The following is an 18,837-nucleotide window of genomic DNA, read 5'->3' on the forward strand; positions in this document are numbered from 1 at the left end:
CTGCCTCTTCAATAAAGCTGTTTTCTTCTACCTCTGGCTTGCCCTTGAATTCTTTCCTAGGCAAAGCCAAGAACCCTCCTGGTGGAAGCTCCACTTTGGGGCTCACCTGCCCCGCATCAGGATTACAGGTGGGAGCGTTGCGGAGTACAGCGATCCACTGATACTGCCTCTGGTCTGCATTGGGGGATTGGCGGGCAGTCGGGCGGGGGCACAGACCATCGCTTCAACCTTTGCTCTTTGGGACAGGACAAGGGGAAGGGGTGATTCCAGGGACTGAAAAGTGGATGGTTTCTGGCTCCCTAGCATCTACTTCCTCTCTTCCCCATGCAAAGAGGCTGAAATGAACGGCTTCAGTCCTCGACCTCCTCATCAAGGGGCAGACACTATCTGAGATTGAAATCCTGTCCCCACCAGCAGAGAGGCCCTCTGAGTCCAGTCCCGCCCAGGGACACTGCCAAAGGCTTCCTGGCTCTAGGACCGCCTTGGGTTTCTGCCCCTTCAGGCTGCTTCTCCAGTCCTCCCAGTGAGCCTCTGTCCTCCTCAGACCCTTTGGCTTCTGTCCGCAAAGTAAGTTTCTGGCCTAACTTAAGGAGTGATAATATTCGGAATTTCTCTCCATTTTCAGGGTTGAGATTTTGGCGCTAAAATCACAAACCCAAATAAAAAAATAAAAGTACAAATAGCCTCTAGTCTGTATTCATATAAATAAATAACTGAATGAGTGACTAAATGAGGGGAAGGGGCAACTCTTCTTTTTCTTTGAGGCAAGATCTCACTCTGTCGCCCAGGCTGGAGGGCAGTGACATGATCTCAGCTCACTGCAGCCTGGCCGACAACTCTTTCTTGCAGAATTCCAATTAATACATGTGGAAGGAATGAGAGACATGGCAAATCACCACTGAAACACTACTGCAATCATTGCTGTAGGCAGGGTCCCCAGATGTGGCAAAATTAGCTGGGGAAAGCTTAAGGAGAAGCAGGATGTTTGCATAGTCTCAAAGCATCTCTCCCAAAATAGATGTTTATCAATAACAAAGGGAAAAATAGCAACTTTGCAGTGAAGAAAACTGGCATCACCACCTTAACCACACGTGACCCAGGTTTACCTCTCCAGAAGCGTGTTGACAAATGCGGCGCTGGAAAGAGCGCAGCACCCTGGAAGTTTTCCTGCCCAACAATGCACAATCTCATTGCGAGAAAACATTAGACAACCCAAATGGAGGAACATTTCTACAAGATAACTGACCAGTACCCTTCAGAAGTCTCAAGGTTACAAAAGACAGGAAGACTGAGGAACTGTCACAGATTAAGGAGATAAGACTCCTGTCAAGTGAAGTCCTGGATTAGATCTTGGGACAGAAAAAGAGCATCAGTGCAAAAACCAGTGAAACATGAATAAACTTTCTAGTTTAGTTCATAGTACAGTGCCCTTTTTACTTCCTTATAAGTGACTTCTCCATTAGAGTTGTACTACGGTTATGTAAGAGGTTAATATAAGGGGGCATTGGGTGAAGGGTTCAAAGGAACTCTACTATTTTTGCAAACTTGTCTGTCTAAAATGATGTTGGCCGGGCATGGTGGCTCACACCTGTAATCCCAGCACTTTGGGAGGCTGAGGCAAGTGGATCACTTCAGGTCAGGAGTTTGAGACTAGCCTGCCAACATGGTGAAACCCTGTCTCTACTAAAAAAAATAAAAATAAATAAATAAAAAAATAAATTAGTCGGGCTTAGTGCTACGTGCCTGCATTCCCAGCTACTTGGGAGGCTGAGGCATGAGAATCACTTGAACTCGGGGGGCAGAGGTTGCAGTGAGCCAAGATTGTGCCACTGCACTCCAGCCTAGGTGACAAAAAACAGTAAAATTTGTTACTTGGTAAACATGACTAAAGAGCTTCCTGACAAATGTTTATATGTAAAATTTCACTTGGGAACAATATACTTTGTAGAAATAATGACCACGAAAGTAGACTGACAATGGGAGAAATGGTTTAAACCTGAAATGAGCAAAATCACTGGATATTGAATCAAATCTTTGTTGCAAAATTTAATAGAAAGTAATGAATTACAAATAAAATTCAGTAAAGGAAAAAGGAAAAGGAGGGAAAATGAAATCATTCACAGAAAATCGATTACACGCTTAAATTTCTAAATGAAAAGATTTTTTCTTAGTATGCAATTAGAGAATGTGAATACATTTGTGACCATAAGTTCCTAAACAGGGCATATCAAAACATTCTGTTTTAGTTTGTTTGCTTAACATACCTAGATGTATAGTTCAGGAAGAATGGACAAAATATGCAAATTCCGTGCTTCATTTCAAGATCCCACAGTGCTTTAAAATATGAAGGGAGAGGCTTGTTTCTGTATAAGGTCTAATAGCATTGCCTGGACAGGGACTTATGCCCAGAATGACTAAAGAAATTAAGCCCCAGGGAACATGCAAGTAAATTGTATCACCGAGCCACAACTTCTGTCCTTAGTTGTTTAATGAAAAAGTAAATAAATAAATAAAAACACCAGGTCTCCCCTTCCAGTTGCAGGAGTAGAGGGTCTAGGACTATAATGTCTCATACAATAGTCACTAGCCACGTAGGGCTATTAAATCCTCACAACGTAGCTAGTTTGAACTGAAATGTGCTGTCAAACACCAGATTTTGAAGATACAGCGTTTAAAAATGTGACTATCCGTTAATGAATTTCATATTGATTGTATGTTAAATGGAAAATATTTTTAGTAAGGTAAATTAAAACATATTACAAATCATTTCACCTTTTTTTTACTGTTGTGTGATTAATAGAAATTTTTAAATTACATATGTGGCTCATATTAGATTCCACAGAACAGCACTGACCTAGAGGTTTTGAGAGACAGTTCTGTAGGCTATGGACACCCTCTTTCTCTGTTATTTGTAAACGGCCAGCCTTGACCCTTCATTGGTCTAAGAATTACTTAGACCCTTGAAGATGTCCACCTGCCAGCAGAAGCAATGAAAGCAATGCTGGTAACATCTAAAATAAAAATCCAAGCCATGTCCTGTAATTCACAACCTCCTTCTAGAGAGAAATTACTATTCCTGAAACAAAACAAAACAAAACAAAACAAAACAAAACAAAAAACTGCTTCATGGACTCTTTGATTACGACGTGCTCTGATAAGCTAGTTACCTACTAACCTCCACCTCTTGGTTGACTGCTGACGGTTAGGAAGCTGGTGACACTGAACCAGACTTTTTCTTTAAACATTTAGCCTAACAATTATTACCAAGTCCAGTAGTTATCAAACTGCAGCATGTAATAGAATCACCTGCAGAGCTTGTTAAAACACAGATTTCTGGTTCCTACGCCAGAGTTTTTTATTCAGTAGGGATAGGGTGGGGTCTGAGGGTGTATTTCTAGCGAGTTTCCAGATGAGGCTCATGTTGCTGGCCCAGGGACCATGCTCTGTGGACTGTTGCTCTAATAATTCACCTTTCCCATGAAATGTCCCTATCTAGAGTAAACCTTTGAATTGGCCTATTAGAGATCTTTTCCCAATATACAAGATTGTAATTAAATGTTGGCACATAGCCATAAACAAATTATCTGACAAAACTTCTGTAACCCAAGTTGGTCTGGGCATGGCACGTGGTAAGACATAAGCCAGTCTCTGTGTCCTGCCGTCTGTCTCGTTGTCATTGTAACGGTTAATTTTCTATATCAACTTGACTGGGCCACAGGGTTTCCAGATATTTCTGGATGAGATTAGCATTTACACTAGTGGGCTGAATAAAGGAGAGTGCCCTCCCCAATGTGGGTGGGTCTTATCCAAGCCATTGAAGGCCTGATTAGAACAAAAGACAGGGTAAGGGAGAATTCACTAGCTCTGCCTGATGGTCAATGGGACGTTGGTCTTTTCCTGCCTTTAGACTTGGACCTAAACTGGAAATTAGACCATCGGCTCTCCTAATGCTCAGTCCTTCGGACTCATGCCACAACACACCATCAGCTCTCCACGGTCTCCAACTTGTAAATCTTGAGACTTCTCAAACTTCATGACCACATGGCCCAATTCCTTATCCCTCTCTGGAGAAGATAACACAGTCATTAAATGAATCTGAAAATTCTGACAGATAGGGAAGTCACCTTGATTTGAGCAAATCTCCAAACAGAGTTAGCATTAGAAAACACTTTCTTGGCTAGGTGCAGTGACTCATGCCTGTAATCCCAGCACTTCGGGAATCCAAGGCAGGAAGATTGCTTGAGCCCAGGAGTTCAAGACCAGCCTGGACAACGTGGCAAAACCCGATCTCTACAAAAAATGCAAATAAATATATAAAAAGAAAGAGAAAAATAAGTCCAGGCGCCATGGCTCATGCCTGTAGCCTGTATCCCAGCACTTTGGGAGGCCAAGGTGGGCGAATCACCTGAGTCAGAAGTTCGAGACCAGCCTCACCAATATGGTCTCTACTAAAAATACAAAAATTAGCCAGGCATGGTGGCTGGGACCTGTAATCCCAGCTAATCGGGAGGCTGAGGCAGGAGAATCACTTGAACCTGGGAGGCACAGGTTGCAATGAGCCGAGATCACACCACTGCACTCCAGCAGGGCGACAAGAGGGAAACTCCGCCCCTCCCCCACCCCGCAAAAAAAAAGAAGAAAGAAAAATAAGCCAGGTGTGGTGGTGCACACCTGTGGTTCTGACTACTTGGGAGGCTGAGGTGTGAGGATAAATTGAGGCCAGGGAGGTTGAGGCTGCAGTGAGCCATGATCATGCCATTGCACTCCTGCCTGGGTGACAAGAGGGAAACTCCATCTCAAAAAAACAGGAAAGAAAAGAAAAGCCAGGTGTGGTGGTGCACAGCTGTGGTCCTAGCTACTTAGGATGCTGAGGTGGGAGGATCAATTGAGCCCAGGGAGGTCGAGGCTGCAGTGAGCCATGATCATGCCACTGGACACCAGCCTGGGCAATAGAGGGAGACCCTGTCTCAATAATAATAATAATTTCTTGATGAGAAAACTTGATATATGCATGATATTTATTGAATATTTGTATTTATGAACAGACTCAAAACATCCACCAGGTCAAAATGGTAATACAATGTGCCCTTTACTTACACTTCACATCTTAGCCCTTGTTGGTACCCCATACCCAACAGAGATCCTTTCCCCTAAAAAAGGGGAAATCTCCCTCCAGCAGGCCCCTAGAGAAGCCTTCCCCACTCCACGCAGCCAGGCAACCATTGCTCCTCAATGCAGGTAGAAGACTTAGCTACATGGATACCTCCAGCACCACGATGTCCAATGCATGAGTCACATGGCCCAAGGCAGCGAGCTGCTTGTATGGCAGCTAGAACTCACTGCAAAGTCTCCTCTTGATCTTTGAGGCCCCCCTCAAAACTGGCGGCCTTTCAAGTCACCTGATAAATGGATCTAGTGGTATTCTCATGAGCGAATCTGCTGTCTATGAAATAGAAGAGGCCTAACTAAGTGCTGTGCCTGTCTCTTCGAGGTAGGAGGTGCAAGCTTGAATAAGTTAATGGTTTTATCTTGAAAAGAATGCCTCGGTATGCCCAGACCACCAGACCTCTAAAATCTCCACCAGTGTGGCACGCCCCTGAATCTTTTCTAGGTCTGTCTTCCATCCTCTGGAATTCATGAGTCTTACCGAGGCACCCAACGTACTCACCACTTCTGCTCCCCAGCTCTGACAAACATGATTCACCAACATAGGGAGCAGCCTGATGTTCCAGAGCAGAAGTCAGCAAACTTTCTGTAAGGGAACAGATTGTAAATACTTTATTTTGTTGTCACAGCTACTCACCTCTGCCGTCATAGAGTGAAAGCGGCAATAGACATTACTGTACATAAGCAAAGGAGTGTGGCCGTTCGAATAAAACTTTATTTACAAAAACAGGCAGCGGGCCAGATTTGGCCTACAGGTCTGAGTTTGCTGATGCCTGTTCTATAGAATAGCCAAATGATTAAGGACCCTTTGCACTGTATTATGACAGAGAATGAATAATTATTGAAGGCCTGGGGCCATATCATGAAGGTATACTGACTCTTCCAAGGGAATAGTTTCTGAAAAGAACAAATTTGCCAGATAAATAGTACACCAATTGTCAGAGGCTTTGTAGGTCTGTTCTAGTAAAGGTGCAACATCTGGGCCTAGCAGCTGTTTGATTGGAGCTACCACTTTTAAGATTACAATAGATCACTATCAACCACCATAACCTAACTGGATTTGCAGGGGTCAGACTGATGAATTAAAAAGAAATGTTAAGGGGATCGACACCCCTGCATCCTTTAGTCCTGGAGAATGGTGCTAATCTCTGGCACTGTGACATGGCCTTGCACAGGGGGCACACAGTGTCCTATAATCTGGACACTATATGTCCCTACTCTAAAAGCAGTCAGGGTGGCATCAGGGGTCCCATGGCATTATCAGTTCAGATGTTATATCTAACAGCCCTCAAAGAGCCATGGATTCCCTTCTTCCCAGCATAAAATTATTCTGGTAAGTGACCACATGTCTCTTTGGAGAAGAATTGAGGGAAATTGCTACTGTCTAAAGTTGCCATGGTGTTGCAGACTAACTCCTTAAAAGGAACTACCTCTCCTCAATCCATAGACTCTGGGTCTTACAATATTTCGGATTTAGAAACTGAGCAAAAAAATGTAATTTTTCGTCGTGCCAGCTGACATCAGCCTTCAACTCACCCATTCTTGATCATATTTTGTATCAGGCAAAGCAGTGACCTCACTGGCTGCCAGTCTCATCCATAGGAATCCCATGGTCTATTGGCCATTGCCACAGATCGCTGTGGAAAATGTTCCCCTGGTCACCATTCCAGCTTTGCTTCCATTACAGGAATTATGTCTACCTTTCCACTGAAGATTAATTGTTGCCATCTGTCCTCTGCTATTCTGAAATTCTATGCTCACCATTGACACTATGGAGGCCAGTTCAATAGAGCCACTTTCCCTACAATGAACCCCAGCCTAAAATACTGAAGTATTTTAAATACACCTTTCAGACTGGGCATAGAGTGTGAGATTTTATATTTCAGTGTGAAAGTTCACCAAAGGGTATCTAATACAGAAAGAGATTTACAATAATCAGGTGGACACGCTGACACAGCCTATGGGTCATAGAGCCAAAGGATCAGTCAGCCTCTTTCTCCAGCCACCCCAGGTCCTGGTTAATGGAACCAAATACAAAGTAGTCATGTGGTAGGGATGGAGGCTATGCATAGACTCAGCAACATGGACTTCCTCTGGGCAAGACCAATCTGGCTACTGCCACTGCTGACTACCCAACCTATCAACACCAGAATCTAATGCTGAGCTCTTGATACGGCACTCTTTTCTGAGGGTGGGAAGCAGCCAGCCACCTGGTAGAAGGTTGATTACACTGTACCTCTTTTATCATGAAGGAGTGATTTGTCCTCACCAAAATGTATACATTCTGTATGCAGCTACACATTCCTTGTCTGTAATACTTCTGCTGTCTGATGATAGAATGTTATTTACTACCATGGTATTTCTTCTGAGTTTAATTGTGTCCTCCCCCCAACTTCACGTGTCGAAGTCCTAACTCCCAGAATGTAACCTTATTTGGAAATAGGGTTATTGCAGATGTAATCAGTTGAGATAAGGTCATGAGGGTATGATATAATCCAATAAGACTAGGAAATAAAAAGGGAAATTTGAACACAGAAACATGCACACAGGGAGTCTGCCATGTATAGATGAAGGCAGAGATCAAGGTAATGCTTCTACAGGCCAATTAATGCCACAGACTGCCAGCAAAGTACCAGAAGCTAGGCAAGAAATATGGTCTTGATTAATGTGGCTTTATTATAAATCTTGAAGTTGAGTATTGTCAGTCCTCAACTTTGTTGATCTCCTTCAATATTGTGTTGGCTATTATGAGTTTTGCTTCTCATCAACTTCAGAAGAAGTTTGTCACTATACACAAAATAACATTTTGATTGAGATTGTGTGGAATCTAGATCAAGCTGGGAAGCACTGCTATCTTGACAATATTGATTCTTCCCATCCATGAACATAGAATATCTCTATATTTATTTAGTTCATCTCTGATTTCCTTCATCAGAACTTCGTAGTTTTCTTCATGTAGATTTTGTATATATTTTGTTAGATTTATATCTAAGTACTTAATTTTGGGGAGCTGCTAATGTAAATGATATTTTTAAATGTCAAATTTCATTTGTTCGTTGCTGACAGATAGGAAAGCAATTGAATTTTGTAAATTAACCATGCACCCTGCAACCTTGCTATACCTGTTTATTAGTTCCAGGAGATTATGGCTGCTTCTTTTTAGACTTTCTACATAGAAAATCATAGCATCTGTGAACAAAGAGAGTTTTGTTTCTTTCTTCCCAATCTGTATACTTTTTATTTCCTGTTTCTGTCTTATTGCATTAGTTGTAACTTCCCATACAATGTTGAAAGGAGTGGTGAGAGTGGACATGCTTGTCTTGTTCCTGATATTAGCAGGCAAGCTTTTCACCATTAAGTATGTTAGCTGCAGAATTTTTTTTTAGATGTTCTTTATCAAACTGAGGAAGTTCCACTCTATTCCTAGTTTACTAAGAGTTTTACCGTAAAATTTTGGATTTTGTGAAATGCTTTTTCTGCATTTACTGATATGATCATGTGGTTTTTCTTCTTTACTCTGTTGATGTTATGGATTACATTAAATGACTGGCTGAACTGAAGGCTGATTTAAATGTTAAATCAGCCTTGCATGCATGGGACATCATTCTTTTTTCCATTCCGTCATTCTCTGCCTTCTGATTGAAAAGTGATTACATTTAATGTAATCACTGATAAGGACTTATTTCTGCTGTTTTGTTAGTTGTTTTCTGTATGTTTTGTTACTTTCTTGCCCCTCATTTTCCCCATAAAGACGGTCTTTTGTGCTTAGTTTATTTTTGGTAGTGATATCTTTTGATTCCCTTTTCATTTCTTCTTGTGTTTTCCACAGACATTTTCCTTGTGGTTACCATAAGCATTACACACAACAACCTAAAGTTTAAACAGTCTAATCTAAATTGATTCCAAGTTAACTTTAATAGCATAGAAAAACATATGCCTATACAGCTCTGTCCCATGCCCTTTGTTATTGATGTCCCAAATCTTTATACATTGAGTGCTCAATAACAGATTTATTTTTATGCCCTTTGTCTTTCAATTCCTTAGAAAATAAAAAGTGGAGTTACAAGCCAAAATTGCAATAATACTGGGTTTTTTTTGTTTGCCATGGTATTTACTTTACCAGTGTCTTAGTCCATTTTTCTGCTACTATAACAGAGTACCACAGACTGGATAATCTATAAAGAAGTTTATCTGGCTCAAGGCTCTGGAAGCTGGGAAGTCCAAGAGCATGGTGCAAGCATCTGGTGAGGGCCTTTGTGCTGCCTCATCCCTGGCAAAAGGTGGAAGGACAAGACAGTGTGCAAGACAGAAATGCATCAGGGCTGAATTTCAGAATCTTTTTTATCAGGAACACACTCCCATGATAACTCACTCCCATGATAATGGCATTAATCCATACATGAGGGCAGAGCCCTTATGACCTAATCATCTCTTAAAGGTTCCACCTCTTAATACCATCACAATGGCAATTAAATTTCAACATGCATTTTAGAGGGGACATTCAAACCATAGCAACCAGAAATATTTATTTCTTCACTCAGGTTGGAGTTATTGTCCACCATCCTTTCATTTCACCTTCAAGGACTCCCTTTAGCATTTCTTGTAGGGCAAATCTACTGGTAACAAGCTCCCTAACATAGATTTAAAATTGCTTTTTTGGGTTTTTGTCTTTTAATTCCTACAGAAAATAAAAACTGATGTTATAAAGTTATAACAATACTGGTTTTTTATTTGCCCTAGAATTTATCTGTCATGGAGATATTTCTTTCTTCACATGGGTTCAAGTTACTGTCTAGTGTTCTTTCATCTCACTGAAGGACTCCCTTTAGCATTTCTTGTCAGGCATATCTAACAGTAACAAGCTCCTAAGCTTTTTAAAAATCTAGGCACGTCTTAATTTCTCCCTTATTTTTTGGAGGACAGTTTGGCTGGATATGTAATTCTCAGTTGACAGCTTATTTCGACATTTAAAGTATATCATCCCATTGTCTTCTGGCCTCCATAAATTCTAATCAAAAATTAGTTGATAATCTCATTTAGGATCCCTTGTAATGTGATGAGTTGATTCTCTTTTGCTACTTTCAAGATTCTTTGTGATTTTTGGTAGTTTTCATATAATGCGTCTTGGTATGAATCTCTTTGAGTTTATGGTATTAGAGGTTGTCCTAGAGGCTTCTTGGATTTGTAGACTTATGTCTTTCATCAAATCTGGGAGGTTTTCAGCCCTTATTTTTAAAATAATTTTTTGCTTTTTTCTAGGACTCTCATAAACCACATGTTGGTCCACTTGATGGTATCCTACAAGTCTTTAAGTCTATTCACTATTTTTACTCTTTTTCTTTATGCTCCTCAGACTGGATAATTTCAATAATTCTATCTTCAAATTGCTGATCCTTTCTTCTGCCTGATCAAAAACTCTACTGAAGGCTGGGCGTGGTGGCTCATGCCTGCAATCCCAGCATTTTGGGAGGCTGAGGCAGGTGGACCACGAAGTCAGGAGTTTGAGAACAGCCTGGCCAACATGGTGAAACCTCGTCTCTATTAAAAATACAAAAATTAGCTGGGTGTGGTGGCATGCACCTGTAATCTCAGCTACTTCGGAGGCTGACGCAGAATTGCTTGAACCCAGAAGGTGGATGTTGCAGTGAGCTGAGATCATGCCACTGCACTCCAGCCTGTGTGACAGAGCAAGATTCTGTCTCAGAAGAAAAAAAAAAAAGCAAAAAACACAAACAAACAAACAAAACTCTATTGAACCCTTCTAGTGAATTTTTCATCTCAGTTGTTGCACTTTTCAGCTACAAAATTTCTACCTGGTTCCTTTTTATAATTTTTATATTTTTATTGATATTCTCATTTTGTTCAAACATCATTTCTCTGATTTCATTTAGTTGTCTTTTAAATATTTGGGCATATTTAAGACAATTGTTTGGTCTTTGTCTAGTAAGTCCAAAGTCTGGGATTCCTTAAGGATAGTTCCTTTCAATTAATTTTATTCCTGTGAATGAGCCAGATTTCTCATTTGTTTGCATGCTTCGTGATATTTTTATTATAACATCTCAATATTATAATGTGCTACAGAAGTTAGAGTTTCACCCTTTCCTAGGGTTTATTATTATAATTATTGAAGGATGTAGTTGTCTATACATTCAGTTACTTTTCAATGTTAACATCAGACAAATCTAAATACAAAATAAGTGATCTGCTTTCTTTCTTTTTTTTAAGTCAGAGTCTGGCTCTGTTATCCAGGCTGGCATGCAATGGTATGATCATAGCTCACTGTATCCTGGAACTCCTGGGCTCAACTGATCCTCCCACTCCAGCCTCTGAGTAGCAAGGACTGCAGATGAGCACCATCATGCCTGGCTAATTTTTTTATTTTTTGTAGAGACAGGGTCTTGTTATGTTTCCCATGCTGGTTTCGAACTCCTGGCCCAATGTGATCCTCCTGCCTCAGCCTTCCAATGATTAACCTAGACATACAGACAAATGGAACAGAATAGAGTACACAGAAATGAATATGTATATGGTCAAATAATCTTCAACAAGGATACCAAGACCACACAATGGGAAAAGGACAGTCTCTTCAACAAAGTGTTGGGAAAAAACTGAATATCCATATGCAAAAGAATGAAATTGGGCCCTTACCTTACACGGTATACAAAAATTAATGCAGAATGGATTAAGATCTAAATGTAAGATTTTAAACTATAAAACTCCTAAGACTGCTTTTTCCCTCCAACAGTGGTACTGTTTCTGGATGGACCATATCAGAAGGCACATGATGTTGATATGTCCCATTACTAATAATGTTAACTTTTCCTGAGATAAGGTGGTATCTACCAGTTCCTTTCACTATAAAGTTAGTATTTTCTCCTTTGTAACTAGTAAGTATTTTGTGGAAGGCTATTTGGAGATTATATTCTGTTCTTCACAAACTTTTACCTGCTAGTTTTGCCATTCACTGTTGGGCATTGCCTAAGTCAATGATTACTGTAATAATTTGCCAAATAGTGGCTTTCTAATTCCATTTTCTTCCTACATTTAATAGCTGGCATTCTACTCTAAGAAACAGCTTTCCTTTTACCCTCATTGAGTCATCTGTTTATATTAATACATACTAAATCAATAATATGTAGAACACATACTCCTAATTCTTGGGAGATTCCTGGTATTTAGAAGGGTCACAATGTCTGCAGCTAACGCAGATGTTTCAGCAAAATAACAGTGTAACACACACACACACGTGGTATTAAAAGCAAATGTGGAAAATTTTACCAATCATTCAATCTAGGTGAACAATCATTCAATCTAGGAACAATCTAGGGAGATCAGTGTACTATATTGCAGCCTTTTTGCAGATCTCAATTTTTTCAAAATGTAAGGTAAAAAATATATAGATTTAATTGAAACACCATCCAAATCTTCACCAATATTTGAAAAAAATTAAAATAAGCCCACAGATTTAATTTATTAGCACTTAAATATATTCAAATTTTATTACCGTCGTCTATAGAAATTTAACATTAGCCATCTGTGCAACTGTCCTCTGAGGCAGAGGAACACCATACACAAATATTACACACTAAGAACAGTACCACATTCGACAAGACTGTTTCTTGATTCAGTAAACCAGGCTTGACAAACCGGCCAACCCAAGGTGAATGACTACAGTTATAGGGTACAGGGGAGATTATCACTTAGTGAATATTACAAACAATATTCAAATGTTACACAGACTTATAAAAGTTCTACTTTTTTTCTTCCCTAAGACTGTATGTATATGTGTGTGTGTGTAGACAGGTTCAAAATATGGAAACCTGTACCTTACAGCACTCTTGAGGTTTCAGCAAAGCATACATTATAGACATATTTGCCATACACTGCAATTTTATTGTGTAAGCCATGAATAATAGTGCACTTAAATCCAAGAGTCACATTCAAATATTATCAAGAGAACAATCCAAATACCCGGCTATTGAAGAAATACACATTCTTTGTTTTTATAAACTAAGTTCTGCAAGTACAACATTTTTTTGTGTAGATGGTATTAGATCAATAAGGTTTTAAACAACGAGATTTAGGGTGAATTTTGTAGAATGATTCACCTCTCCAAAGATAACGTGCATTTTAAAAGTGAAGCAAATGTCTTGCCAGACAAACACAGGCAGTGTTGTACAACTCAGTTTTATTACAAATCACAAATATAGTTAATCCTTAGACCTGCAGATGGTTAAAGAGAATGGCTCTAGAAGTCAGTAAACTCTCATCAGAATTACTTTGCAGGACAATGTAGTGTTTACAGTGAGCCTCATTATCTTCCACTAAATTGGGCACAAATTACTATTCCACAGTGTAGTTCAAGAGCTAGGACATTAAGTTTCTTAAAAAGGATTTAGATAACAGGTTCAGGCATTTTAATACCCAGTCTAGAATTTCAGTAGGTCTCTTCTGGGACTATTGGTTGAAAGGAAGATGCTGTGGACAGTGGGTTATAAAGACCAATTGAAGGTAGAAGTAATTTTATTCAAGAAAATAAAAAAACCTGATACTATAAGAAAGTTATAGTATCAGTATATATTTTATCATCTGAGAATAAATGTAAATGGAGAAATGAGTCTTTTTTTTTTTTTTTTTTTTTGAGATAGAGTCTCGCTCTTTTGCCCAGGCTGGAGTGCAGTGGTGTAATCTTGGCTCACTGCAAGCTCCGCCTCCCGGGTTCACACCATTCCCCTGCCTCAGCCTCACGAGTAGCTGGGACTACAGGCACCCTCCACCGCATCTGGCTAATTTTTTGTACTTTTAGTACAGACAGAGTTTCACTGCGTTAGCCAGAATGGTCTCGATCTCTTGAGACCTCATGATCTGCCTGCCTCGGCCTCCCAAAGTCCTGGGATTACAGGCGTGAGCCACTGTGCCTGGCCTATAATATTTTTTAAGATGATGGGTAACATAAAAATACTGTGTGGAAATAACTTAGAATACCAGGTCTGGAGGAGGAGAACAGGCCTAGCCCATGTGAAAGAATAAGCAGTAGCTAATCTATGTGGTCTCGAGGTATAGTATAAACCTGGAAAGTTCTCTGATCCTCTTCAGTTCTGAGGGTTGCCCAATTAAAACAACAACAACAAAAAACTTTATCAGATGTACTGAATGACTTCATTCTCTGATAAATTTCAAAGCTTCCAGAACAGAGGATCAGCTATTGTAACTACTGCCCATTTCTGGTCCAGGAAATACCTTTCTGATAAAGAGTGCTCATAAAACCCTTGCGTCGTTTTCATTCATTTTATCTAGAAGTGGGCAAATACCAAAACCTTTATCCCAGATTAAGGTCTGATAATAAGTGAACCTGATGACCTACTTTAGACTGACAATTCAAACAGCTATCCCTGAAACCAGACAACTACAAGAGTTATGCCTTGAAGCAGATTTCTCAAAGTGCAACTAAACATTACTCCTGTTTTTCACTTGAGGAGACTAAATTATGGTCGTATTTTTTCCATGATACTGATTTTTTATTTAACAAAAATCTAATACTGACTGAATCAAAGACTAAAATCCCACAAAATTTCATCCTTTAAAACAAAAAGCAATAAAATCCCACCTCTAAATCAGTCCTCAAAGTTCAAAGAAACGTTTAAAAATCCCCCATATGGGATTTGACATGAATGTCTATTATTGTCCCCCCAAGTCTTCTCAAAAATCACTTTAAAATCTTGCTTTGAGACCCTAAGTTTTCTTGGAAATAAAATACATTTATAGATTGTTTTAAACTTACTGAATTTTACTATTTCTGCTTGCTTTCTTCCCATTTAATAAAATCAAAATAAAAAATTTTGACCAAATAAATATTTACTGGAAGGTCCTGCCACCAAAAAAGCTTCAGGTTTTTAAAAACATATAATCAACCAACAATGTTCTACTGATTTAAAAAAAAAGTACTTATTTAAATCTGAGGATCCTTATATGTTCGATAGAGGATTGTGGTGATCCTTTGTATTTTAAAAATATTCTTTGAGGGGCCTACTTTATGTATCTCCCATATAAAAACCAGCTTTCATTCCACATGAATAGAGAAGATGCTGAATACGCAGGAATCTGATTATCCCTCACGTGATTATTACTGGTCCCTCTGGGGTAATCTGCTTGCTCACTCATTCTGCCACCATTCTCTTCATTCAAGTGTTTAATACCACATTTATCAAAGGCAACTCTCCAACGCAATGTTTAACAAGGGTCTTCTCAGGAGTGTATCTGTGTCATTTATTCTTCTCATCCAAGAAAGCACGAACTTAACAGTACTACTAAAAATCCTCTTCAAATTATATTGATAATGGACTTATTTTTGACAGTTTTTGGATTTGGGAAAACTCCAATATTTGGACTACCAAATGACACTTTTGAAGATGCACTGATACCGAAGTTTATTTTTACAACCTGTAAACAGATCTGAAGTTTGAACAATCCCTAATTATAAATTAATACTAAAATGCAAACTTGCCAAAACAGTATAGATTGTTGTCTCAGTAAGACAGAGAAAACGAAATGCGAATACCATGCTATGACTGTCCTCTGGCTCGCACAGCAAATGTGCATCAGGAAGACGGGTCTACCTTGAGGGTACATCATCTCTCCATGACCAGGCCTAATACAAACTCCCTCGCAAGTTTCCACCCATGGAAGCCCTACGGCCGATCAACAGAAGCACTGGGACTCACTTCTGGCTTTTTCTTTACTTAGACACAGGGTCTTGCTCTGTTGCTTGGGCTGGAGCGGACTGATGCAATCATAGCTCACTGCAGCCTCAACCTCCTAGGCTCAAGGGATCCTTCTGCCTCAGCTTCCCTAGTGGCTGGGACTATAGGCACACACCACCACACCACACTAATGGGAGTCACTTCTAAAGAAAACTCTCTAGATGGTTTTCCTTACATGCCTGTTAGCTGAGAAGAAAAGGCTCCTTCATACACAATCTTGAGACAAAAAGGGAAGAAAACAAAAAGGTCAGCTGTATTAACAGACATAGCAAGCAATTCTGAGGGACCACAAAAAAGTGAGGCTGTTTCCCCCTTTTTTTCTTAACAAAACAAAGATGGACATTTCACACAATGCAGAGCTACGAGAACATCTCTTATGCTCCTTGCCATGTGATTTTAATGCCCCAAGGTTCATAACTACAGCAAAGAAAATAAGTCAAAAATAAACTGAGCTTAAAGAAAGTTGCAGGCAAATTTTCCCAAAAAGACTGTGGACTGTGGGCTGCTGTGTAGCCTTTGCTACAAGGCTGAGGAAGCAAAAGAAAGATGAATTGGGCAACTTGTGATGAAAAGTATTTGCCATTTTCAAAGGCTTCTCAGTGTGGCCATAGATTTTGCTAGTCGATTTAAAAAAAAATTATATTTTTAGCTCAACACACAGCTCTCAAGCAGGGTTCAGTGTAGTGTGTTCTCTACTGAAATGGTTATATACAGATGGTAAGGAAATGGTTTTAAAGATTACTCATAAACTATCCTTTTAAAGAAAAACTAGAATTGGTCGTATTTGTTAAAATGAGCAATGTCACCAAACAGAAATGTAGGTGGGAAACACTGAACCACAAACATTTGGAGTTGCAGGCATAGACTAGCAGAGCATGAATAGTCATCACTGTTTCTATAACACTGAAACACTCAAATCTGTTTCTGAGGTTTACAACACAGAGCTATATTATATTCATAAACTTCCCCCTCCACTTAAGTTATATTTGCCTAACACATAATGGACAAATCAATAGAGCCAAAACAAATTTGCAAAAGGCTCAGGTCAACATGAAAATTTTAACCTTAGTATTAGTAAACTCTTAGAATACTTACAAATTAAAAAAACACACAATAAAACACACATACACATATAAACCAGTGCAATAAGAAATTTAGACAAGGGCAGTGCATCTCTGGTTTAAGAAAACCTATTTGTAGCTTGATTATAACAAATTAACTCTATTCTAGATGATGGTTTAATTTTACAACCAGCATTTGCTATACATTGTATATGTATGCTCAAAACCTGAAAGCCAATTCACCAGTAACAATTCTCAATCAGTAACAAATTCCTACTTTAATTCTATATTGCACATACTTTTAATGTCTACGTTAAAATAAATTTAACTCAATGTAAGTATCAGAGGACCATACCTGTTGCCCTTGTAGAAATAACTTACCTTGAATAACAGATATGCCTTTCTTGACAAACAAGAATGAGAATAGATTTCAGCTTCGTTGTCTAAAACTATTTTAAAGAAAATGGCTATTTTATGTGGCAAAGACACTGGAAATGGCTTGTTAAACACAAAATCCTTGGTTTATCCATCATTGCCATTTTGAAAAACATTTCTATGGTCAGAGTGTTTAAAAGTCTGACCCTTTTTTTAAACCACCAAATAGTCCCTAGAGAGATTAGCTGTCTCCTTGACTGCTCTAGAATGCTGTTTGGAGAGTGGACACAGAGAAAAAGCTTTGGATAAAATGGCATGAAACACAAATGGCATTAAATAGGTCATCTATTTCACGTAAAAATAAAATGACTAGCACCTCCTTCCGGCTCCCAAAGTGACAGGCCCTAACAGGCCACATGAAACATGGCTTATGATAGTAAGTTTCATTATTCATACAATATTGAGAAATCCATTACATTAGAGGGGTCCCACATCTAAAGCCTTCACTTCAAGGCTACCGTGTAAAAGTGAACTGAAGGGCACAAGGAGAGAACGGCGGACACAGGCCCAGGAAGGTCCTTGTGAAGGGTGCGAGGAGACCTTTCAGGGACTCTCCTGCATCCCGTCTTCTGTTTCCAGTTCTGCCAACTGCCTTCTAAGGATATTGACTTTTGCTTGTAATTCTTTATTATGTTCAATGATGTTAACCATTTCTTCATATGCTTCATCCAAATACTTAGAGGATCTATTCCAACGTAAGAAAATACCTATTGAATCCAGGAATGGAAAACAGAAGGAAGAAATGTATATACAATGGATTAAAATTACATTTGTGGATAAGATACCATTTACGTATTATACATTTTCTTTTGTTGCCACAACTCACATCTGTTTTATTATATTCTAAAATATACAGGAATATTGAGGTACTGAAAAGGATGCAATTGAATACAATATTTGAAAAGTCACTACTTGTAGGTATATGCTCATTGATTCTTCAGAAATATCCCACAAAATTATCAAATAGATCCAAATACCATTCTATGATATAGTGAGGAAAACAAGATGATAATCTACAATGTCATAAACTTTCCAATTTCATAAAAGAAATCATTTATTTTTAGAATTATAGAATATTGCTCAGACATGTAAGATCCCTTAAATGTATGAAGCCATTTTCACCTGAAAAGTGACAGCTACAGTAAAAGCAGAACCACACATGTTGTTATTTGAAAGCCTGAACTGTAGCACATGTGCTCACACGCCTCTCTCCCTGTTACTTGAGAAGCAATCTTTCAATTCTGCAGGCAATTGCTTCTTTCCCCAAATAATAATAATTACCCTTTTATTATGAACCAAAAGGAAATATTTTCTCCTCTCCATAGCCCTATGTTAACTGTAACATACCAAAATAATGCCTTACAGATACTCAAGTAAGGAGGCATGAAAATCTTCCAGGCTGCACCATGTCAGTG

At 39.1% G+C, this 18,837-nt stretch overlaps 1 protein-coding gene across 3 annotated transcripts in view; it reads right to left on the reverse strand.

Annotated features, from left to right (window-relative positions):
* Positions 1-11,096: 11,096 nt before the first annotated feature.
* MTMR9 (myotubularin related protein 9) overlaps positions 11,097-18,837 on the reverse strand; it is a 48,383-nt gene continuing 40,642 nt past the window's right edge. For 2 of the 3 annotated variants that reach the window (XM_058442600.1, XM_032162474.2), the window contains exon 10: positions 15,568-18,129. In XM_058442600.1, the coding sequence (XP_058298583.1) occupies positions 17,966-18,129 (164 nt within the window). In that variant the 3' untranslated portion in view covers positions 15,568-17,965. Of the gene's footprint in view, positions 11,640-15,567; positions 18,130-18,837 lie in introns of those variants that run through there. The other variant, XM_058442601.1, reaches the window with a different exon arrangement.

This window comes from Hylobates moloch, unplaced genomic scaffold (genome assembly GCF_009828535.3).
Source record: "Hylobates moloch isolate HMO894 unplaced genomic scaffold, HMol_V3 SCAFFOLD_8, whole genome shotgun sequence".
Taxonomy (NCBI): Eukaryota; Metazoa; Chordata; class Mammalia; order Primates; family Hylobatidae; genus Hylobates; species Hylobates moloch.